Source organism: Lates calcarifer, linkage group LG12 (genome assembly GCF_001640805.2).
Source record: "Lates calcarifer isolate ASB-BC8 linkage group LG12, TLL_Latcal_v3, whole genome shotgun sequence".
In the NCBI taxonomy this organism is placed as follows: Eukaryota; Metazoa; Chordata; class Actinopteri; family Centropomidae; genus Lates; species Lates calcarifer.
This window is the reverse complement of record NC_066844.1, coordinates 15,100,783-15,126,995: the sequence shown is the minus strand read 5'-3', so window position 1 is coordinate 15,126,995 and position 26,213 is coordinate 15,100,783. Positions and strand designations below refer to the sequence as shown.

Here is a 26,213-nt window from a genome sequence, read left to right as displayed (position 1 = left end):
GACATGGGCTGAAACTGCATCTTCAGGTTCTTCTTCATAGTTAATATTACCTGGATACTTTATTTTTCATGCTTTGCTCTCCTCACCACCCACAATGCAGACTACGAGGCACTTTATTTCTAACATTTTGCAACAAATAGAACAAAAAGGAATGAAATAAAAGCATTGCACTCCTGTGAGAGCACAGAGCCAGATGAAAGCCAGGCTGTCTGTCGTGAACACAGAACCTGTGTGTCCTGACAGTCCCTCATGGTCTCTCTGTCTGGTGGCGGTGGTGATTCAGGTAAGGCCTCGCCCTTTGTGCGTCAGCCCAATCCAATATTTTTCCTGCTAATCCCCCTTCCACTCCTCAACACTGCTGCTCTTTCAGAGTTAAGTCCACATAAGCTCCCACTTGAGTGCCAGAGGCAGAGCAACAACAGGGATGGTGCGGTTGCCTAGCGACGTCTCAGTCACTGCACCTGAGGATGTTGGGTAAACACCCTGAGCCTGCCAGAGGGGAGAAAGGAGAGGTAACATCACTGTTTTCCTCCATGGCATTTATTAGAGGTGGCTGTTATTAATTTGTTACATTCAGTGTTGTCATTTTTGCTTTTACCCCAGGGTGAGATTATATAGTAAACCATATCTAAAGCGAGTTTATTTGTGTGTTTGTGTATGTGCAGGCGCACTCACGCCTGTGACATTTCGTCTACACTTAGCTATGGGTGCTTTTGTCTGATTCTAAGATTGGATTTGAGCTCTGATAGTGCTCCACAGCTGGGTGTTCCTCTTGCACTTTTATGATAAGTCTCCAGTCTAAAATTCTTTGCTTGTTTACGCTCACAGAGGGGCTCAATTTTAATGATGGTTAAAGGCTGATGAAAGCTCCCCCAGCCCCAATTACTTACATGGATCGGAAGGTTATGAAATCCTTTATTAAGGTAAGACCCCTATAGCTAGATGAATAAGAAGGGTGTGGTATTTTTTTTTTTTTCATTGACATTACTTTGCAAACCAATGAATTCAAAATTCCTCTCGTAATCCCACTGTATTCATGCTGTGAGACAAATGCAATACTAAAAGACAGTTAATTAATTTTATCCTTTTCAATGCCTTCTTGCATATTGTTAATTAAGCTTTGAGCTTATGAATAAAACTCTCTCCTAGGAGGGGCATGAGAATGTGATTTGGATGAACTGATGTGGCACACTGTGATTCAGTCGCTGCACTTTATCATCCATTAAGATGCACAAATCTGGTAGCCTATAACCACTTTTATCCCTGAAATGAAAGAGCCTCTCCTGAGGAATCAAACCCTGAAATGTAACATGCAACAACAGTTCATTAGTTTACACCTCTTCACAACTCCATTTCCTCTGCTTCCGTGCCCTTGTTCCATTCAGGTTAATGCTGACTTTAGGATTCTTTTGTTATGGGGGTGACCGGGGCAGTCTGCTTTGGCCCGGAGATGCTATAATAAGGCCAATGTTTATGACCGCTGCTGAAATGGGTTTGTAAGCGCGGCGGAACCTGTGAGGTATTGACGTGGGGGTTAATAGCCTGTTGGCCTCTTTAATGGAGCTGAATCAGGCCAAGCAGCAGGCAGTGTCAGCCCACAGGAGAGGAACATCTCCATTTACAAAGTCATCTCCTATATGAGACAGCACAGGCACCAAAATGTGTTGAGCACACACACCTGTGGTTTGCACAGAGAAATGTCTGACATGATGTTCTTGAGTACAGAAGCAAAATTAGCCGAGGTGCAAGACTCTACATGACACTGGCTGATGTGAAAGTCAAAATGGCCATTTGCATTTTAACCTACCTGATATTTTATCTTGTTCTCAAATTGGGGTCAACAGTACTTCGCTGTATACTGACCTTATTATGATCCTCAAGACTTTGCAGACTCTTGAAATACCTGCGTGACTAATGTAAATCCATGTCAGGGGATGTTGTCAGTGCACCTAAGAAGGGAGAGAATAATAATAATTAAAAAAGACTAAGTGTCCTCAGCCATAATAGCAGCTCTGTGAGGGTGAATTTAAGCACATTACCATGTTTTCCATCTTAGTTTAGCATGATAACATTTCTACTAAACACTGAATAGAGCTGAGGCTGATTAGAATGTCATTAGTTTGTAGGTGTTTTATCATTTCAAACAAAATGACCTCGAGAAACCTTTAGGCCAAAACAGAGTCACCTTGAAGCCCTTTTTAAGATTCAGAAAGACTGAACCTTTTGAGATGGAATAAGGAGTTTAAATATATAAGACAGCATATAAGATCATTGGGCACATGGCTAGATAGGTTGTTGTGACTCCCTGTCATGTTACTCTAATATCATCATTGCATTTACAAGACTAACTCTGTTATTACACACGTGTGGTGGTCAATTATTTATTTACTCTAATGAGTGTGCTGTACATCCATTATTCATGGTAGATGTAGGTCTGTCTTTGTGGAGTGATGCTGACAGAGGGAAATTGAGGGGCAGATGGGAATGAAAGCTTGATTGTACCCTAAAGGACATCAGAGACTGACTTTGCTGCAAAGGAATCATTTCTTACCATTTAGAGATGTAGCCAGTGTCCCAGGAAAGGCACTTAACCTGTGGCTGAGGTGAAGAATTACATGCAGTTGATTAGAGCAGCAGCTCTGCTCGAGGATGCAGCTCAGATTTCCCACTGCACTCTAGCATGTAATCACACAAAGAAGTTAGTCTCTGCAGAGCTGCTCAGCAGCAGCAGCAGCAGCAGCAGCAGCACAGGTATCATGTACTTGCATTGAGGATGCCAACAAATAACACAAGGGCAATCCCATGATGCATCATTCACTGTGATTATATTCTAGGTGTTCGTGAATATGGCACGTATTATTGGCATTCGAAAACTCAGTTGTAAGCGGTAGAAGAAACACAGAGACATTTTCAAGTGTTAGTTATTAAAAGATTGATCTAACAGCGTGCAAATGGTCTAAATCTGAGCAGCAGAGATCCAGATACCCCACCACCACCACCCCACCCCACCCCACAACTTCATACATCTAGTTGAAACACAGAGTTTCTGTTAAATATGTTAAAGTTCAAACTAATTAACCAACTAGTTTTCACAGGATGAGTAGTGCTCACTTTGACAAGCAAACTGTACTTTCGTGTTAAAATAGAATAACTGAAGCATGGAAGCTTTGGCAGCAAAATCTAATTCGAATCACAGGTATTAAATGATGTTGTAAATAATTTAACTGGTAAGCAGCATAGGAATAGGTAGTAAGCAGCAAGGCCTTATTAATTAAATAGATGGCCATAGGACAAATAAATAAATAAATTCTCAGGCCCCTACCCTGCTGACCACCACCAAATTTTCTTTAGTGTAAAGCAGACTACAAATCACAGCTCAGTTACCTAGAGGTCCAGAAATCAAACTGGTCCTCCTGTGCTGGATAACAATACTTGACCCAATGTTACTGTGCCAGTGACTGTGTGGTAATTTAATTAAAAGCAAGTTTTCAAGAATATGCAACATGAGAGCACAATAAAACAAGATGTTTATCATCTTCATTTTGCTTGTTAGCATGTTTTCATTTTCTATTATAACCTGTGGTTTTCCCACAGTGACAAGTGTTAATGTCTGTAGCTATAGCGTTTAAACTCAGTTCATCAAATTATGTGTAACTATGCAGTTAACCTGGGTCATTTGCTTTGGTAGAACCTGATAGGCAGAGCTACTGTACCACTACAAACCACTGTATTACTGTACTTTTGTAATGTATAGCAATGCATTGTATTATCTCAATATATTGTATGTTTAACATATAAAAATAAGTAATCAAAGAGATAACAAGTAACTATGGTTGTCACATAAATGTTATGAAGTAAAAAATACAATATATTCCTCCGAAATGTAGGAGTCTAAAGGGCTTTAGTTACTCTCCACCTTTGGCAATAATAAAGATTTACTTTAACAATAATACATACAAGGTTAATTTCTTTTATTGGTGAGATACACCACTACAAACAACAACAATGATTTGTAGGAGATGATCTTTTTTGAAAGTGCACAGACAGTGTTTCAGCACTGACTGAAATGAGCACCCTGTCTTTGTAATAGCAGTGAGTGCCTCCACTGGACCAGCCATCTATATCATAAATGGCTGGTCGTTAAACAGTAGATATTCTCTCCCCCACTTGTGGCAGGAACATTAAATTTATTCAGCTGCTTTGATCTCATTTTAGACTGAGTCCTGAAATAGCAGGAGGTTCAGAGCCGTGTCAGGAGAAAAGCAGCCAGCAGGGCTAGCCCGTCCTGGGCGGTACTTCTGCTAAACCGCAACATCAACAGTAAACTGTGAACAGTTGATCACGCAGCCGGCATCAGAACCAACATCAGCTGGTGTTTTTCAGATTGGACTGTTCCCAGCATCAGCCCAAGAGACCCACTAGCTATATGGAGAGGAAATGAAAAGAGCCTGGCTTGGACATGTTTGAAGAGGAGAACTTTATTTACAACACACAAGGCACTGGCTACAAGCCAGCAGCAAAGCTTTCAGTCTGTATACGCCATTTATCAAGGGGGCAAGTTGAGTTTGCTTTCTTCTTTCACTCTCCCAATCTGCCACAGGGAAACCAAGAGAACTTCAGCTAAGCCCATCAAAGAAACCTTCCCTGAAGTTAATCTCCTTATCTGCTGACTGGCTATGACCAAGATGACTTTTTACCAACTTGATTATTATTAATACAGAGCAGTGGAACCCACCTCTGATGGCTCTCTTATTAACATGGGTCCACAAATCTGCCAGGCCCATAGATGAATTCATCATTGTACTACTGTAAAGGTTAACGTAGGTTTATTACTAGATGTTCTCATTACTGGGACACTCCAGTGTAGATTAACAGGGGAATCAACGCACCCCTCATTAACCAGTCCAGTATGCTCCATTAGCTCTGCACAGCCATACCTGTCTTCTTTACCTCTCTATTGCCCACTCCTACCTGGCCATAGCCAACAATACAAGATGAAGTATGACTCTGACTCCCCATATTTAATCTTTTTTTCAAACCACTTTCTAAATGTTATGCATTGTCCCTACTGTGCTTGAATCTCACTTCCTGCGCTTCCCCCCTCCGCTGACCCTCTCTTCCATCCTACTAATCACCTCTCCACACGGCCTACCTGCATCTTGCCACCACCTCATTTTTCTCCCTCTCTGTTACCGCCTGCCTCTCTGCTTTCTCTCTGGGTGTCTCATTAAAGGCGCTCTATCTAATGAGATTACGCCGTGGGGATTAATGGTGTGGCTAATTGATAGACACACAGCCGGAGAGGATTAAAACCCTTTAAGTCCCCAGCGGGTTTTTTTGGCACTTCAGCTGACTAATTGAAATCACAGGAATGGACACAAATATACTTCCTGACCTCCATACACTGCTATAATGCTCCTTAGTCTAAGGTGCAATAAAAGGACGAATAGCCTGTGTTTTATTAGAAAATGAAGCAATCTCCAAACAATAGGGTCAAAGATTAAGTGTGTAAATCCAAAGGGAGTCTGTTCCACTTCATGGCTCTTTTTAACACTTAAAGATACATTACTCCACTGTAAAAAGGAAAGGTGCAATGATTCAGTGCATAAATACAAACCAAACATTTCATAAACAAATACTGAAAAGCAGCGAATGTAAAGACACTATGTATTGAATTTGATTTACTTATTTTTATGTATGTTTTATGTATCTTACTATGGCCATGTTTATAGAAATCTTGGTGACAACTGATGTAGTCTCTCCATTTTCAGCCCATTTATCACCAGCATGGCTGTCTACAAAGAGTAAGTTGAGATAAAGTTATGCAGTGATAATGATTTTAGAAAACAAGATCACAGAGGCCCATTGTAATTTAAAGTAGCAAGAGAATTGTAATAGCTAGAATAATGACACCATCGTAGTTTACACTGGTACATTGGTTCTGTCTCCCATTAAGATTTGATTTACAGTACAAAGGAAGTGTTTGTGCTACTGCGCAACCAAAATAGAAAGAGGACAGGGGTTTGTTTTCCCTGGTAGCCATCGGTAGCCTTCCCCAGCTAGTGGAAATAGTGGTTGGTGAAACAACTAGAGTACTAGAGAAATTCTACCCAGGAAGAGAAAAAGAGCCCTGTTGATAGAAGAGAGAAAGAATGTAAAGAAGGAGAGTGATATAAACCATAGTAAAACAAGAGTGAACCTTGGATGGGCATTCACTCCATGGAGAAAGCCATAGTTAGACTGGGACAGAAATTCAGCCCTGGACTTGTCCTTTGAGAGCTTTTGTATGGATTTTATGGCCCACCAACTCACTGGAATGTATCCCTGTTGTCCCTGTGAAGACTATGGAGGGTGTTCAAAACTGACATTCAGTTGGCATTATCATTATTTCTACCAGATTATTAAGCAACAACTTTTTGATACAACTGGACATTTTACTCTCATGATTCTTAAGGTTATTTCTTGCTTCAAACAGTAGCCAGGCTGATAGCAGTAGTCTTGTTGCTAATGCTACCACCAGCAGCCAGGAGCAGATGATTCAATGTCCAATGATAATTTAAACAAACACTTTTACTGGTGGTGACCTTTCTAACATGAGTAATGGTCAAACTTAGTATATTCTTCTCTGCGACAGCAGCACCAACATTAATACCATTTGGAAACTAGGGGGGGGAAGTTGTCTCTTGCCACTTTAAAGCTTTGAGTCAACTCAAGTCAAATTTTATTTATATAGCGCCAATTGACAACAGAAGTTATCTCGAGGCACTGTACATATAGAGGAGGTCTAGACCATACTCTTTATTTTATAAAATTTACAGAGAGAAACCCAACAGATCCCACCATGAGCAAACACTAGGCGACTGTGGCAAGGAAAGACTTCCTTTTAAGAGGCAGAAACCTTGAGCAGAACCAGACTCAGGGTGGGCGGCCATCTGCCTCGACCGGTTGGGTTTAGACAGAGAGAGGGGGGTGGGGGGATGGGGTAAGAGAAAGACAACATAGCAGATACACAGACTAAGTCAAAATGTAAATAGCAATAATAATAATAATAATAATTATTATTATTATTATTAGTATTATTAGTTCTGCTCCGGAGGCAGAACCCTGCAGAGAAATGATCACTGTTAAAGCAACTCGGCCATGAACACGTGATCATGATACAAGTAGGGAGTATTCAGAAAAAGATTGGCACATTTTCAAAACATGTCTTGTTTATTTTCTAAAGCACACATCCAGTATCTAGATGAATGAGTAAAAGAATTCCAATACACTGAATAATAGAACAACTATCAGCAGGCATGGCTAATGAACCTTCCGCTGTCCCGAGGCCAGAGGCCAACAGGAGGAACATGTCTGTCAGAGACAACACAGAGCGAGAGGGGAAGGCTGTGTTTTATATATAAAAGGACTGTAACAAAGCGTTTTTAGAAATGAAAAGAGAGAGAGAGCAAAACAAAATATGTATAAGCAGGCATTTCAAAAAATGGAATTATGCTTCAACAGAAGACAAAGAAACAAAAATATCCACATATTAAAAATGAATGGGCCAAAAATCCCCTAAGCCCAGTGAAGAGCTAGAGAAAGAGAGCAGCAACTTTTATGTCATCAATACTTCAAAAATAGGTATCTTACAGTATTTTTATTTTCTCAGTGTCTTTATACAGAGTATATTCATATAGTTTCTGCTGACTATTTTCACATTCTCACCACATAGTAACAAGTGCTTTGAGTAAAACATTTTGGAAAAAAAAATCATGCACCTTTTAATAGTTTTGTTGGCCTATAAAAAAATGGGAATGTTCAAGGCGACAAAAAAAAATCTTTCTCAGATGCCTTAGTTCCTAGTCATTTCAAGTTCCACTTTCTTACACCGTCTGACTAATCAGATCATGCCTACATAAGCTTTACACTGTGGAGAAAGCAACACAAAACCATACAGGGCAGGCAAGTGTCTCAACATAAAGGCTCCCTAAACTCATGGGTCCACAGAGGAAAGGCAGGCATTCTCCACTAAATTAGAAAACCCCCACATGTATAAAAATGGTCTCAGACAACGTCAGCGTGTGGCTGTAGTTGTGTCGACAGGTGATGCTTGAGAAAGTCAAACTGAGCAGGTCCTTGGAGAAGAGGGTGGTCTTCAATCCGAAACGACTCTTATTGGCTTCTTTTAGGCCGTAATTCATAGGGTTATGATATCCAATAGTCTGCCCTGGTTGTGTCCTTTCCCTCCTGGGACTGGCTGCTGGGGTTGTTCATCTGCACCACTGTGAAGGGGAGAGGAGAGTGACAGGCAGGGCTGGTTTGAGGAGCGCAGGGGGGGCAACGAGAGAACGTGCCTCCACTGTACTGCACAAATGGCAACCGATCCTGAGATAGCAGGAGTCTGATACAAAAACACACCACAAAAGGCACTTTATAAAATGACAGTGCTTCTGTTCTAAGGAAATTCAAGTTGACAGAGTGAAAGAGAGAGTCAGAGAGCGTCTTCCCAAAAAACATTCTCTTCAGTGTGAGACTAAAGCAAGAGATGGTTTTGTTTTAACAATCAATCAAAGCACAAATTCACTACTTGTGTCTCTCACGACCGCCTTGATTTGTCTCCAGAGAGCTCTGGGTCCAGCAAGGTGAGAGAACAACAAAAAGAAAAAAAAACAAAACAAAAGAAAAAACATCACACTAGAAACTCGCCACTAAAAAATATAAAGCCAGAATACAGTTGCGTTGCAGCAGGATTCATGTCTGCGGGCTTGGTTGCTGTGAGCGAACTAACGCAGCCTGTGTGCGGGTCCGTTCGTCACATGTTCACCATGGAACCTGCGTCATGATCTTGGCCCCTGCCCGTGGCTTCCAGGAGCATCCATCCGTCCGACCCTGCCTCCCCCGACCCCTGTCGCAGCCCCGCCCAGCCCCCTCCCCCCCGCTCCGCTCTCAGTCATCATCCCCTCCTCCGTAGAGGTCGGCCAGCTTCTTGAAGCGAGGGCCCCAGTCGTTGAGGTAGTCGTAGTCCTGGTCCCCTGAGCTGGTGGAGTTGAGTGAGCTGACAGAGCCGGCGGTCGAACCGCTGCCCTCGTAGTCAAACACCAGCAGGGAGTCGTAGGGAGGAGCCGTGGGGTCGTTGTCTGCCGCCCTCAGACCCTGGAGACACAAAGACAGAAGATAAAATGATCTTCAACTCCCACTCTGAGTTATAGTACTGCGTAGTTAGACCTAAATACTGTATCAGGATGGCCTAGTCAGACAGTCATTGTGGTTTACCAACAATATAACAGAGGTGATGATTTTTCACATATAAACAGGTTCAGGGTGCCAGACTGTAAAAGCTGCAATAAACTTTGTCTGATCTGGCTCACCCACCCATTAGGGTTTTAATGTCCCATCGTGGCCTGAATGCTGTTTCAGAGCCAGACATTGAACTGTACACAGGGGCCAAATACAGTATTTCCAGTCGCGCCAATCCTGACAGGAATACAATTCTGGAGAATAAAAGTGAATCCCTGCATGTCTCTCTAGATATTTCAAGATAATCAAACAGGAACCGTTAAAGAAACAACACAACGGCAAATCATTTTTCTTCCATTCTCCAATTTACATCATTGATGAAATCTCCTATGTCTCCAGGGTGGGGCAGACTGGGTCTGACGGGGTACTGCGACTCAGTGATGACAGGCCTCTCGTCCACCCTGCGCACTCCTGCCGGCTTATTGATGATGTGGTCCAGAGACTCGGGCTGCTGCAGCTGGCTCAGGTCGTAGTCCTGGATGAAGGCAATGGAGGGGAAACAGAGAGTCAGGTTCATGATGAGGTTTATCTTCACCTTCATAATTTAAATATTAACTGTCTCAAATCCCTTTCTCTAACTGCGGAAGCTGAGACTCGCTGTGTTCAGCTGTGAACGGGCTCAATTTCCAAGTTGGAATTTATTTTCTGGTCAGGTCTCATTGTTCGCCCTCACAGTCTCACGGACTTTGATGTGAGTTCCTGTTAAGTCTGCTGTGAAATCTGTGCTACAGGGCTTTCTAGAATACTGTTTGAGCTCTTTTGTAAATGGATACTGCTGCAGACTTCAGCCGTGTCCTAAAACCATGTTACATACTAATTCTATACAGTTTAGACTCACATACTAACCTTCACAGTATGATGTTTTAGTGGTCAGACAAACTGGGGGTGATTGATAAGTTTGTGGCTTAAGATAGAAGGAGATGAGTTAAACATGTGTTACATGCACATGCAGTCCAACTCTTTGAATGATTATGTAGAGAGTTTAAAGTTAATAACTTTTGTGATATTTCTGTTCTGGGTAATTGAAAGTTGCAGGTCAGCACTGTTTGAGAAAATGGTCCACAGCAGCGATGACATCGTGATCAGTGTCAAAATGGCGACCACTGAGCTCCTTCTTCATCTTAGGGAAGAGGTAGTAGTCTGATGGTGTTAGATCAGATGAATAGGGCAGGTGTTGGACAAGTTCAAATCCACATTTGACAGATGACTGCACGAAGGCTGAGAATTTTCAATTAAAGTGTTATTAGTAATCCATAATTATGAATAGATATATAGAATTCCCAATAGAAACAAAATTACACAACATTTTAGTGAAAAGAAATACGAGCCTCACGTTTAACTGTCACATTGCTTTTGAAGTATGTGGAGCTCATGTACCCCCATGCCTCACTTACACCCTCATCTTGGAGGTGACATCTTTGGCGAGTCAATACGCTCTCTCTTTCACATGTACACACACACACACACACACACAGGCGCCCTCAGTCTGCTGATATTTATGTGCAAATTATTCTGAGTGCACAATGTGCTCCTTGTTCAATTTGTATTCACTGCTGATTAGTCTAAACTAAATGGTACATAAAAGATGAAAAGTGCTGTTAATATAAATGAACTGTATACAATTGTTCTTTTCTGTCTTTTCTGTCAGCTACATGTTGTAAATAAATAGAACAGGTTGACTTATCTTAACAGCAGCTGATAAATAAATGCTTGACTCAATGCTCACAGGTGTTCATGAGTGAAAATGTGCTTATATGAACTGTAGCCACTTGATGCTTACGTGTGTTTACGCGCTACACACCAGATGTGTGTGGGAGTTGGAAAACAAACAAGTATCAAAAATGGCATATTTTTACATTTCTGAATTAATCAAAGATATTGGAGCTTACAATAGGCTGGTTTTCAATTACGTAAAAAATAATATTAATTAAGAGCATGTAGTGAGCAATAGATGCGTAACTTTAAAACACGGCTGTTCACGGGCATTTGTGAGCAGAGGAAGGGCTCGTCACGCAAGTGTTGCACAGTCACGGAATGCGCCCTGAAAACACATTCACTCTCTTTTAGAAAATCTGCAGTCCAGCTGAACTAAGCTCGTCACGTTCAGTTAATTTTGAAATTGTGGTGCATAGGCAATTTTTTTTCCCCCTTTCATGAAATATAGTTTTATTAACACAAGGAAGCTAATTATTGAGCTCTGAATAAGGAAAGAGGCAGCATCACCACTGTTCAGCAATAATCAGTGTGTTGAAATTGTTTCCTTTTATAAATATCTTGGGGGTTCACACCAACATAAGATTGAACTGGTCAGAAAATGTTAATGCTGTGTTTAAAAAGACAGAGGTCAGGTTATTTTTCCTCAGGAAGTCCCTCTCAGTGAGAAGGAAGATTCCAATGTTGGGCTCTATAATTGGTTTGACTCCTGACTCATTGGAAAGTGTTTTGGAGGAGAGGGCCCGGAGGAGAATTCAAACTACAACATAGTGTCTGTCAGAGTGTTATTAGGTTGATTTGTGCTCACTGCTGTGAAACCTGTCCATGACATGGGATGCTTGTTTTCTGACATACGGTTTGAATTTTACATAACTGTGAAGGTCTTGTCATATCACTTGTAGTGAGCTTTTATTTATTAATTTTTAGAGCAGCAACGCTCAATCGACAGACAGTTGATTGAATATGAGGATTTGATTTAATGGGAAATTACAACGAGTGGATCAATGATTCATTTGTGTATTTTATTAAATACATTGTTTTTAAATATGTGGCTAAACAGCCTCCAGAGCCACTGTGTCTGATGTCCTGTTGGAATATGTATTAGACTGACTTAAATCTTTTTTGTTACATGTCATAGTGTATGGGTGAGGAATTAATAAATTTATCTAATCTACTCTATCAATCAGTTACCTGACCCTCTGTAAAGAAGACATTCCTCACAGATGCCACTGCTCGGCAACAGCTTTTGATGGCTTTGGTTGGTTGATTGGAAACAGTATATTTACTATCTACAAACGATACCTGGTCCTCCTCTCCTCCTCCCTCCTCATCGTACTTGAGGATGTTGTCTCTGACATCGTCCTCAGGGTCGATGAGCAGGGGCTTTGCCTGCCTCTCCTTCTCTCTGCGCTTCATCCACACCACGAACAGCAGAACCATGCCTGTGAGAAAAAGAAACGATGCTGTAGTGGGGCACGAGATTTGGTGAGCAGCGCTAAATCTGGTTATTTCCATGAGGTACAGTACAAACAAATACAACGTTCCAGTCGTGTTCAGGTTTGATTATTCCTCTTTGTTGTACTCACTGAGCAGTATGATGATGCAGATGAGTATAGCGATGATGGCTCCGGTACCGAGGCCGGCGGCTGCTACAGCCCCTGTGGCGCTGCAGTCCCCGTTATCGTCACAGGGACACACTTTGACCCTGATCACGGAGCGGTTGGACAGAGGAGGGTTCCCAGAGTCCGACACGATGACGGGAATCTCGTACACACCTGCCTCCAGGTAAGGAATCCTTAGCCTGAGCTGAGCATAGTCACCTGGAGCGTGGGAGTGAGATTGTATTGGTGATGGAAAGAGCGGAGAGTGAAGCAACGTTAAAGAGATGGAGGAGAGTGAGTAGGAGGGAGAAAGACATGAAGGAGGAGGAGAAGAAGAAGAAGGGGAAAATAAGATTAGACAATGTACTGCAGAGGAATTACATTTTGTTTACTGCAGGATATCATGTCATCATGCGCGTAGGTATGAGTGAATGACACACACAAACAAAAGCTGCGAGCAAACAAACTGCCAGCAATCATCCTGACATGTATGCATGCGAAGAGGCATTAAAGATACATAAAAAAAAAAATATTGTGAGAATGTATAACCTTTAGCATCTATCACTCAGTCAAGCTAAGACAAGAGCCTCAGTGGGAGAAGAACCCAGGTATGTGATCAGATTTGTCCTCAAGACAACTGCTGTGATACATCCATCTGGGTGGATTAGGTGACAGATCGGTTGCTCGGGGGACAGAGAGATGAATGGATCTCATTTGTCACAAATGCTAGATCGTACGTCAGCACTGGATGGCACCCGCGTCTCTCACTGTGAGCTTTGTGAGACATTTTGTTAAACTTGGACTTGTCTCCACAGCGATCCCTTGCCCCTCGATTGATGTCGCCAGTTATTCTGCAGAGGCGTTTTTGCATCCGCATCTGTTAAGTTTATGGTTTAATTCAGCTGGGGACGCCGAATAGTGATATGTCATTCCTCCAAACCCCTTACATTTTACATCACGAGGGTGCATTTCCTGAACTCTAACCACGTTAAAGAGAATGTACGGCATTTAATTACCGTTCAGCCTGGAAATGGTCCAGTTGCGGCGAACGCTGGCAGGGAAAGAAGGCAGCTCGAAGACGAAGGGGCCCGCGTTGGGGTCTGCGTCAGCATCTGATGCCGTGATGTTGATCCTGGAGTTGGGGCGTGCACGCTCGCACACTTGGGCCTCCCGGGGTATTAGCACCGGAGCGTTGTCGTTCACATCAATCAGGTAGATCTGGAGGGTCCCTGTCCCGCTGGCTTGAGGAGAGCCTGAGGGGAGCCAGGAGGAAAGAGAGGTGAGATAGTAACGTTAACGATGGAGAGAAGGAGTGAGCGGTGGTTAGGCAGAGGAGTAAAGATGAAGTGATTGGAGATGGAGCGAGAGGCACTAGGGGGTTGGGGGTTGGGGTGAGGAATGGCGCAGTGAGAAAGCTACAGAAGACTGCAAAACAATCCTTCCATTTCAGTGACATTTTTCCAGCTGATTCATGTGTAGAGGTGAGAAAATGAGGCGTACAAGCAGAGGAACAACTGGGAAGAAAAATCTTTTGTTTACTGAGAGGCTGAGAGTGAAGGGACAATACTGTATACATTTGTAGTGGAGCACCCAAACAAAACAGCCGGAACAAATGAAAGGACACATAAACGTTTCAGTCCTTGTGTTTAGAGCTGGTCGTTTTCTGAAAAGGCTGAGGCGAGACTCATATTGGAGGGGACGACGCTCACATAAAGATGTGCCGTTATCTGCACCCTGCAAAGCCTAGTGGGAAATGACTCAAACACTAACACTTAACTGCATCCAGCAACATCCAGCTCATCATAACATAGTCAGGTTTTTTTTTTTTTTTTTTTAAGGACTGCCAAACCGGAACAGAACCAGAAGAAGGTTTGGAGACACTTTTGGGATGTTTTATGCATTGTTAACAGCAAAACCTCTAATGTGCTTTGATTACGGCATACACAGCAACTGAGCTGCACTTATACTGACTGACAAATGTTGTTTTTCTGCCACTGCTTCTGTCAGTGCTGTGCAGCACGGTGCTGGGAATAAGCGCCTCGTTGTTTTTTTAAGTGCCCGCTCACTGTGCTGTGTACTGATGTTTTGCTGCTGTGTCTCAAGTTAATACAACATGAAAGCAGTGAAAACATTTGTAATGATGTTGAAATCAAGTTTGAGGTAAAAATTTTATCTCCTAGACTAAAAATGATATTGGGTGTAACTTTAAAATGGCATTTATCAATGAATCTAATTGTTTTTGTTGATTAAAGACCCTGAAAATGTTTTTATCTTAATCAGCTTGATTGAGCAGCTGTTTTGGTTGTTTCACGTGTGAAATTGTCTGTGCTGTTTTGTATGTGCACATCTCAGAGGTTCAGAGTGGAAGGGACTCAGCTTGAAAAAAGTGATGTCACATATTTCCATGCACCAATCAGACTTTAGCAATATCTGAATCAAAATGTGACAATTGGTGGTTGTTTTATTTTCTCTGCCAGGCCACTGTCAATGAAGTCTGATCAAACAGTCCCAGTGAAGCAGATTAACTCAGTTTCTGAGCGCTAAATTCTTATGATAAATAATACAAGGGGATGTTTTCTTTCAAAATGTAACTTTGATTGTTGCTTATTTAGTCGTTAATATTTAATGTCACAGAGAAATAAAAGATGTGAAGTTTTCAAGGGTCTTTAAGTCATCAAAGCGCTGGCAGAAGTGTTGGCACCATGAGCACTGTGCAGAACAAATCAGCAAAAGCAAAACTCATAAATGATAATCTCTCTGACTTTAAAGTGTTTGTTTTCTCTGGGATGTTGTTCAAATTACTGACATTAACATATGGGTAGAGTTAAAACGATGAAAAGACTCCAGGGTGAGTTTAAAGAAACAGCATATAATTGGAGTCAGAGTTTTAATTAATTGGACTTTTTTTGCACAGTTATTGAAAAATAGGTAAAATTGCTCAGATAAAGTCAGATGTGACCAGATAATTGTTACAACCACCAATGAAATTATTCAAGTGCTGTATTGAAGCACAAATTCGAGGTAGTTGTGCTTTACATTAATATATTCTAATACTTCTACATTTTAGAGGGAAATATTGTAATATTTACTCCACTACACTAATTTTGAATTCATTTAAAATTTAAAGATTAAGATTTTACACATATCTGCTTCTAGCATATGATGATCTGTCTGGTTTAAAGTGTGCTATATAACAATATGTAACAATTAGTTAAAGCAGCAGGGTTAGATCATATGGTTAAAATCAATATCATGATATCATGACAAATGAAATAATCCAACTGATGTTCAATGTAATAAACCATGTTTCACTGCTAAACATTAAAGCTGACAAATGTCTTTATACGTGTTCATAAAATCAGGAAACTCAGTGGTTTGATAAAATTTTACTTAGAATCATCTATACAATTTTGTAGAGTGCTAAATGAGTTTGTTTCATCACAGTAAGACTCCAACTGAAGCTTAATCAAGGATAATACTGAATTATCACATAACATTGCAACCCAAAACTGCAGATGAAGAAAGTACATAGTATATGTGCGCTGCTCTGTTGAACAAACAGCCTGCAGTGATATATTGTGGCCTTGATATTCAGTTGACAGCCCCCTGCACAGACACAGTCAGCAAGCTGGACTAAATTACTGGTGCAGTGCAGCATGGAAAGAGTTTACCCCAGTAGCTCATCAGTGTTGTATTTCAACTTTTTCCTCTATCAGACAGTAACTTGGTGCGTCAACTACGTAAAGGTCTGTTGCCCTGGGCCCCAAGGCCCATCGACCGTCTTGTCGGTTATGATTGGCTGGGTGCTTTGTTGCTTCTTACGCTTCGCTTGAGTAGAATAAGTAAAGAGAATTTCAATCAAAGTGGAATATATCCCCTTGTTGACACTGGGCTCCAGAATCAATAGGCAGTCAACACTTTGAGCTTAAGTTGGTGTGCTTCAGGGCAACCAATCCCTCATTTCTCACTGGAGTAAAAACACCTGGGTCCCTCCTACTTACACAGAGAACAAGCACCTCTATTTGTAGTGCTCTAGCTCTTTAGCTTCATACACTGTTGAAGTTTCTAAGGATGATATTTAAGACCATCGTTGACAGATATTATCTGTATTTTTTTTTTTTTCCAAAAGAAGACAGTTCAGTGAATGTTTGTGAGTATTATATGCAGTGTAAAAAGTACAGTAGGAACAAACCATTTCCCTCATTCCCATTCCCATACTATAGTGTCTCTGGCAGGAAAGTAGCAAAAAAAAACTTCATTTCATGGTATTTGTAGTGGAAGAATCCACAGCTGTTAGTTCTGCTTCTGTGTGGCTTTGGTCCATGAAGGATTTTAATATAAAGTAAAATAGAAATTCTTACTCAGTTACTCAGTCTCATAATAAGCTAACATATTGTCCTCCTTTAGACTTATTTAAATTGGCATTAGCCTTTGTCAAAGACAAAGCATGAGAAGACAGACACACATAACCCAGTTTTAATGGTGTACTGACGTGAATGAAATAGCTTATAAGTCTACTGTCCAGGGTACACAAGCTACTGCTAATACTGCTAATATTCTGTGCAGTGACACTGTCACGTTGAGAAAAACGTGACAGCATGACATCCTTCCCTTAAGATATAGACTGAATACATTATATTTTATGTGATTTAATGAGATAATAATTATAGATGATCAGTGCCTTGGTAGTGAGAAAAAACACATTACTTGATTACATTGTGGCATATTAACTGCTACATTTATCCCCTGTCTGTGCTGCGGTACTTTACTTTGATAATGAAGGATGATGAAAAATAGTGACAAACAGCTTCTTTTTCAGTCAGAGGACACTTGAGATATTATCATCATTACCATTGCTATTTTTTCCTAATGATGGAAAAAATGAAGACTAAAAGTATATGCTAACAACTCTGTGACACTGTGCTAAATACTCATTTTAGATTGCTACCATTCCCACAGTGGCAATGCTAACATCATGATGTTTGATAGGTACATGGTTTACCATGTTTAACTTCTTTAATTTGGTGTGTTAGCATGCTAACATTGGTAATTTACCATAAGAATGTCATTAGTTTTGCAGGTATTTGTTCATAAACCAAAGAAATGAGCCAAAGCGAAATTTTGACCTGATGATGGTATCTGATGAAAAGTAAGACATCACCAAAGTTATCACAACTGATCTTGAAGGGAACCATTTTCATGTCAATCAATCCAATATTTTTGAAAGATCTCAAGATCAGATTTCATTCAACTTCATCCAGTGGTTGCTGCTTCAGTCTGGACCAAAGTGGTGGACCAACAGACACTGCCATCCCTACAGCCACGCTTCTTGTGTGGCTCATGTGCCTCTATTGTAGTGTATGTAATATTCTGTTCATTAAGTCATCACGACACACACAGTCATCCTGACTTACCAGACTTACCATTGTCGAATGCCAAGAATGTGGCCTCATACACATTGTTCTTGACATACATAGACTCCCGGTCCAGCAGGGCCATAGGTGGTGATCTGACCATTGGTCCTGTTGATCTTCAGCCAGTTAGCTGGATCTGACAGTTTGGAGTACCTGTACACACACACACACACACACACACACATATTCGCAGAGACAAAAAAGGAAGACAGAAGGTTCATTAAATCCAAAGGCAAATATACACAAACCTACTCCTGAAATTAACTTTTGCAGCCAACTGTTACTTGAATTGGAGCAGCTCTGAACCTTTTATTTGTGGATCCAAAGTACTACATTATCAGGTTCAATGTTCATTACCATAATAAGCAATACCAGCCAAGCACCTTTGAAATATTACACTGACATGGAGAGTGGAACATATGTTCACCCAGCTTATCATAGCGGCAGCTCATTAGCATGAAGACCGATGAAAACCTGAACCCATATGCAGAACAGCCACGCAGCGCTCTTAACAACTTCACTGCTCTTTGTACCCACACAGCCGCCACAGCAATGCTCATCACCGCTATCGGTCGATACATCAGTGGAGTGGAAAGTGACAGCTGCAATTAAAGTCTATAAATCCCATTAACAGCAATGATGAGCTTAACATCTGACCATGTGGAGGAAGCGCTTCTCTGTCAGGTCTGGTGAGAAATGGTTAATTGTGGACAAGCAAAAAGTCTCGTCAGGTAGATGGTCAGTATGTCACCGTGGTGGCAGGAGGTGGGGGTGAGAGAGTGGACAGAGTGAGAAAATGAGGGAGCTCATAGGCGTGTTTCTCAATGTAAGCATGGTCGGCAGAAAACGTGACAAGTGGGAAACAGGGCTTAATTAAAGCAGTGCGTTGGAGGCTGACACTAGTGTGCCAGAGCCTCACAGGCATGGAGAAAACTAATTCCACCTCCAGCTAAAGATGTACACTTTCTGGACTGGCACACACTTAGCAAACAGACAGAGCACAGGGACACGCAGGCAGACAGGAACACCCTCCATCATATTTTTAGTGTTTTTTCTTGAGAATAAATAATAAATAGATGAAAATAAATGTGATTTTTAGTGAAAGAGCTTGTCAAGCAGTATTAGTCAGGATCTGATGTTGCCCTGCGGGTTAGAGTCTGGTGTTCTTGTGGCATGTCAGGCACTCTCATCTCCTTCCTGTGCCAACAAGATGTCACCTCCTGCTGTCTTTATCTGTAGCAGACAGAGCAAAGTGTCTTGCTATACTTTGGAGGACTGCTGCAACCATTAAGGCAAATAATCTGTTTGTGGTCCTGGGGACTACGGGGTCTCTTTAACACAGCTCTATCTCTCCCAAATCCCAAATTAGTCTATTAGTATTTCTGTTATTTTACAACACAACAGCTTGTTCATTAAAAGTCAGACAGCTTGACATCTCAACTTCTCAAGGGCATAACTGACCCCAATGACACTATGCAGGATACATTTCCTTGTGATGAATGGATTAATTCATGCATAGTGTGTATGGTAGGTAAAATTTCAAATATTCCTAAATTGGTGAAGTAATAATAAGAATCATTTACATTCTTTTTCACCTTCGATCAGTTTGTTTAAACCAAGTTTGTGTCAAAGTGAAGGCTTACAACCTCAATACTCTTCTATATATTGGGTTTTAATAAGTTCAGAAGAAAAGTAGAAAAAAAGTGATTGCATGCAGAAGGCAGAGAGGATCTAATTAAAGGCACTGTTTAGTTGCATTATGGGAATTATAGAATCCAGCCTTTCTGGAGCTTGAGTCGTACTTGAGACTGAAGTGACTGTCCACAGAGGAGGTGTTTCAGATGCCTTTTTCAGTCCATCTCATGCATGTTTGATGGGACAGATATGCTTCTATTTTAATCAATACAGCTCTGTACCCTATTGCTGTATGTGAATAACTGTGACCTGAGGGATATTTTTATAACTGCAAAACCATATTCTTCCATCTTATGTGTGTACTGGAAGCTGCTCTGCTAATGTTCTGCTTCTGCTATGCTGATTGTGTAAACATCAGGATATCTCTGCCTCTGCTGCTTTCACCATTTTGACCACCCTTTTCTAAATCTGCCTGTAATGAGTCTCCCAGCTACACTGAAGTGTCATACTAAATCTCTGAAGGACCCCCTTAATCCTAAACTCACACCCTAACGTAAGACCTCTGGAAATGAGGGCCGAGCAACAGTGACCTCATTGCTACGATGTCCTCACTCTGCAGGGCTAATATTCTAACCCTAGCAGGGATAGAAATACAAAAACACAAACTCACATGCACAAACACATGTTAATTTACTCTTGCTGCTGCTTAAATCACATCTAACAGTAAAATCAGATGGCAAACAGGCTTGGATTCACATCATCTTCTCTTTTCTTTCCTCCAGAGAGAGAAGAAAGGCAAGGATTTCAGAAACATAAAAAACACAAGCTGGCTCTTCTCCCATTTACTGCTCATGCACAGCTCTTTCGCTCATCCTCTGTGGCCGCTCGTGTGTATGTTTGTGTGCATTTGTGAGTCTCCGTTTGTGCATTTCCGTGTCTTTTGTGTGTATATTGTGCAGGGAGTTCAAGCGAGGTCACCTAAAGGGAATACAGCAGCAGCAACAGAGATGAGTCTGTCTGAGCATGAGCTGAACGTCTGTGGGCAAGCTGCTTTGGAGAAGACAGCAGCTCTGAGATCCCATCAATAACAGACACACAGACTGACAGAGAAGAAAGTGACAGGGTCAACAGGAGCAAGTGGGGGGGAGGGATGAGAGAAAATAGAGTAAAAGAGGAGTTACTTCTCTCAAAGGGCAGAAGAGCTCAGCCCACTTAGTTTGCATGTCATGTCATTTCAAGAGAAGAAGCCTGAGATGTGGATATTGCTCAGTCCTTTGGCATTGTACAGTATATATAAGAGTACATCTCCCACTGCCTCCCTCGCTATCAATTCAGTAGCATTTCCACTGGGTTCCTCGGTGGAAGAGGCCGTCTCACTGACATTAAGAAAAATCAATCTCTCCGGTTGGAGCCGGCGATGGAGCGGAACGGTTCCGCTGGACCTTAGTGGACATGTGGGAGTTTCTGTCGCACAAGGTCGATGCCGGGATGGCACGATGCCCGCTGTGTGTCATCCCAGTTAGGAGGAATGAAGGGAGCGATCAATGAGGAGGAATAGAAGAGGAAGACAGGGATCTAAGGAGGGCAGGCGGACAGTGTCCAGCTCATTACAGGATGACCTCTTCACACCAGTCGCCTGGCAACGGGGAGGTAACTGGAGCTCGGGATGTGGGCGGGGGGTCAGTTGAGAATGTCACAGAAGAGGGATAAACTGTGAAGAAACTGTCCGGTACTGATTAAACACTGGTGACACACAGATTTAGAGGAAGATAGAAAGGCGGGGTGGACAAAATATTGGAAATACCTCAATAGATATGATTTTATAGTAGTTATTAGTCTTCAGAATAGCTTCAGTACTCCCTTGGACACACAAGTAATTAACTGTGAATATATCTAAAAATCTTCATTTAAATAAATTACACTTACACAATTGATAACAACTGGTGGTTTGGAATAAAGAGAATGCAGTAGCTAGCATGAGCACTCATTACTGCCATAGCTACAAGTCACATACAGAAACAAAAAAAATATTTCCTAATTAAATTAACTAATTTAAAATAGTTTTTATAATGTTTGATTATGATGTTTTCCCTTTTTCTTTATTCCATTCAATGTAATTAGTATCCTGATTGTTATAGGCAATTATAATTGAAGAAATTTATATAAAGGCTATGCAAATTGATATGTTCAAATATAAAAGCAGAGCATTGTCTACAATACTAAAATTGAAATAAACAAAATCAGTTCAAGGAAAATAAAAGTTACATCACCACTTTAAAGCTGTTACAATAATCAACAATTGATACAATAATTGTATATGTGACAGAGGTCGCTTCTAGTGACAAAAAAAATATTATCTGAACCTTTGGATCCTTTTAGCATCTTTCAGCTCACTGTTTTGTTTTTATGGCCCACAACTTTAAGATGTTAGTTCCCTCTCACAACTCTCATGAAATGGCTGTTTTCAGCAAAAAAACTCTACACTCTAAACTCTACACTATCAAAATCCACCAAATGGCAGACAGACAAAGTGAGCAATTACCTGGAGAACATAGTGGAGCATTTAGCTAAAAAGACAGATATTTCCCCCAAGAGCTAGAAGAGCGTGGGTATATGCAAGGTGGACAAAAATACGACTGCAAATGCTGATGAGGCTCCATATTTGCTGGATGTGCAAATAACTGAATTTACAAAGAACAATAACTGTTTTCTAACAAGTTAACATCAAATTATAATAATATGTAAAGTTGGTGTTTATAGCTTATTTTTGCCACCCAGAAGAGGCCCAAAAAATCCAATAATACATGTTTGAAGATATATATTATAGGATTTTAGTATCATGAGTTAAGATGGTTGCCTTAAACCTATACCTGACAATCTGGTGGATGAAGTGATCGGGATCTCGGGCAGCAAACACCGTAAGAGTTGTCCCTGCGGGCACACCCTCCTCAAAGCGGATCATCTTGGGGTTGCCGGGGAAGACGGGAGGCTCGTTCACATCTTGAACAGAGATGGTGACTCCCGCTGTGGACTGGAGTGAGGACGGGATGCCGCTGGCCAGGTGGGCTTGGTTGGACACCACCACTGTGAGCATAAAGGCATTGTTCATCTCAAAATCCACCGGCTAGGGAGGAACCGAAGAGGAAGGAGCCAAGGGGAAACAGAGAGGGAGACCCGGAAAACAAAATCATTAGAGATGGGTGGAAAATGAGTGTAGCTGATTGCAAGATTAGTTCTAACTGTGTTCCAATTTGAGAAATGACATATAATTCAGTGAAAACAATGTGAGACCAAAGTACTCAGTCATCAGCATCTGGCACTTCAGAGCAGGTGGAAACACACAAGATGCAGTGTTGAATAATAATAAAGCAACTGTGCGCTTTCATTTTGAAAGAGCTAATTATCAGACACTAGGATGACTGTAGAGAAGCCAAACAAACAGCTTCTTTTTTTCTTCTTCTTTTTTTTTTTACCTTGACCACCGTCAGCATGCCCTCATTGGTGATGGGGTTGGTGCGGATGGTGAAGTGTCCCGAGTCGTCTCCGCTTACGATGCGGTAGACAGCGTTCCAGTTGGGGCTGTGGGGCTGGTCTCTGTCCACCACCGTCAGGTTGGTCACCACCACATTCACCTTGTTCTCTGGCACTTCGCCCGAAAACTGCAGAGCAGAGGGGGAGGTGAGGAGGTGAATGGGAGTAGAGGGGAGTGGAGGGAGTGGAGGGGAGGTGATAGCGGGGAGAGATAAAATTATGCCAATGTTGTTCCAGCAGTCGGCTAATGCACGTTAATAAGTTGATTTATTGAGATTTAAAATATTTGCTTGTGCCATCATCAATCTTTAAGCATTTTCCTGTAATTCTGTAATTGTTATTATGAAAACAAACTGCTTTTAGGGTCACGCCAATAATACTCATTACATTAAAATATGAATTGGAAATGGTAGCAAAACAAATGGAGGAGAAATTATAAAGATAGGAGAGGAAGAAAAAAGATGGAAGGAGACATATTTGTTTAAATGTAGATAATAGAGAATCATAGCTCGCATTATGTTAATGCAGTCTCTTATTCTACACCATGTCTGCTCATATGAAACTCTTTATCTGAACTAATGGATTTGTTCAATTAAGTGTTTACCCATTTAATTTAGATTCTGTGCATTCACCAAATCTAGGTCTTAATAAGCAATTAGATAAGTACTGTAATTAAGGCAGCGGTAGGAATAATCTTTGGCTAATGATCTTCATTATATTGCAATCTGAAACAACTCCCCTCTGAACTAACTCTAGGAGGAAACTTGGTGACAGCTGCAGAGCCCGAAGAAGAATTTACAGCGCAATAGGATACATGTCCCCCTCTATAGGGATTTATCTGGACTACAGAGGGACAGGCACTCAAAGGTAGACACACACACACACACACACACTAAAAGCTCTCATTGTCAGGCGATAATCTGTGTTTCCTCTTGTGAAACGTTAACTTGTTTATGGTGTGTGTCTGCCAGCTGCCGTTCACTTTAATGGCTTCATCGTCGTGGGACTGAAGTCGTGTCCAAACCAACCCGATTCCTCTCTCTTCCTGCCCCCCCCCCCCCCCCCTTCTATATCCCCTGCAGTACGACCAGGCTGATAAGCACTGAACAAATTAAATATGCACTCTCAGTCTCTGGTGTGTGGGCTCCTCCATTTCATTTTCACCCCAAGCTTTAGCACAAACACCACCACAAACCCTCCAAGCTTGTTTGGCCACATTGTCAGACAGCCAAATGGAATATGCTCTGTCAGACGCATACACAATGGTGCTGACTGTAGGGGAGGGCGCTTCCAAAATGGCCACTTTCTCTAAAAATGCAATGTGGACCCATTGATAAGCCATGAGAGACACAGACTTCAGGTTTCTGAGGGATTTTGTAGTTACAAAAAAAGGGGAAAAGAAGCAGGGCAAATAAGATTCAGTTGTAGGTAATCGCCAAACAGGACCTTAGTCTGCTTCAGCAGTGAATGTAAAATCCAAATGGGACAAAAATAAAAAGAATCATAAACTTTAATTCGACTTGTAATGTCACAAAAAGTGTTGTAAGGGTTATAGATTTGGGCTTTATAGGGCTTTATATACAAACTTTATGTGCTCTGCCCGTTTAAACATTCAACAAGGAGAGCTTTATTAGATGCAAAGCTTAGGACACGTGATGCTGTTCAGCAACAATAGCTGAGGGCAAGTTTCCTGAAAGCCTGCAAAGAGGATATACAGGATCACAACAAAACCCTCTGAGAACTATTTATACTAACAATTAACATTTAATTAGATTTCTTCAACAAAATGCTTTTGTTGACAGTCTTTGATAGTGAGACTGTGTAACAGCAGTCACATAATAATGAAAGCTAAAAAATGTAAATTACTACTACTACTACTATTACTATTATTGCTGATTCGAATTGTTTTGTTAAGTACAGTTTAAAGAGTTAAAGTCACTGCCTATGCACTTCATTTACTTTTCATCTAAGCTGAGTGATCCCCATTCAAATGCACTTCATAGTGAACGCATCAACTTTCATACTGCTGCAATGTTCACTGTTGACTCGGTGGTAAGTTCAATCTGTTGCAGGCTCAACTTAACACTTTCAGTTCAGTACTAAACTTCTGCACTGTTTACAAAGTGAATGGCCATTCAGTATAGTCAGTTCACAGTCAGTACATGTATTGAACACCTCTAAAAACAGTGTTTTTGGAGCACAAGTAGAGTAGACTCATAGCTAGTGAGTTAATGTCCTGACTCATTATTCTCGATTACAAAGCAATATCTATCCCAAGTTTGCTAACATTAGCTGTAACATACTACCAAGTGAGGCAGCTAAAGCTAAGTGGATTGAACTGAGCGAGGGTGCATTTCATCACTTAAAAGTTCCTTATTTTTTTGCAGATAGAAAGTGTTATTTTTTTACTCCAAAAGTTAGAGTCTCACTTTAAAGAACCTAACTAGAAAAAAATACATGGGCGTTTAAGGTGTTGTCCTTGAGGATAATGTGACTTTTTAAACCTCACCATTCAAAGCATAAGCACCATGATTAACACTTAATGCCAGGGTCTTATTTTATGAACCTCTGACATGCAGAACCCTCATGTATCAAGGACAGCACTTAACAAAACCCAGATCATACAGAGACAGTTATGCATGACAACAACCATTTCTCATATTTGTAGACATATTTAGCCTTCAAACGTTCGAGCTACAGGCCAGTCAGGGGAAATTAGTGAGGCTACGGTACTGTACAGATCCCAAATCATAAAAAAAATAAATATACATCAATGTGCACTGCACAGCAGGGGAAATCTATTGCCTTCTTACTGAAAACTGACTCAGCAAATGAAAATGTACCATTTTAGATGGCAGAAGCTAGAGCTAAACAAGACTAAATGAGCTCTTCTTATCCTTCATGGGGTGCTGAAAACAACACCAAATGGTAATGACAGCATTAGGTAGAATAAATGTCCCAAAACAGACTCCTACTGATAACAGACTGGCATCAGTCCACTTAAGACGGCTGTTATGTCTTCACTATGGTGTAATAAAGA

The 26,213-nt window shown here is 41.2% G+C and overlaps 1 protein-coding gene across 1 annotated transcript in view; it reads right to left on the bottom strand.

The window, feature by feature from the left end:
* Positions 1 to 7,624: 7,624 nt before the first annotated feature.
* LOC108885614 (cadherin-4-like) overlaps positions 7,625 to 26,213 on the bottom strand; it is a 182,670-nt gene continuing 164,081 nt past the window's right edge. Inside the window, 9 exon segments of the mRNA XM_018680029.2 lie at positions 7,625 to 9,135; positions 9,590 to 9,754; positions 12,295 to 12,434; positions 12,579 to 12,812; positions 13,610 to 13,846; positions 18,017 to 18,092; positions 18,094 to 18,160; positions 22,513 to 22,766; positions 23,116 to 23,301. Of these exon segments, the coding sequence (XP_018535545.1) occupies positions 8,929 to 9,135; positions 9,590 to 9,754; positions 12,295 to 12,434; positions 12,579 to 12,812; positions 13,610 to 13,846; positions 18,017 to 18,092; positions 18,094 to 18,160; positions 22,513 to 22,766; positions 23,116 to 23,301 (1,566 nt within the window). The 3' untranslated portion in view covers positions 7,625 to 8,928.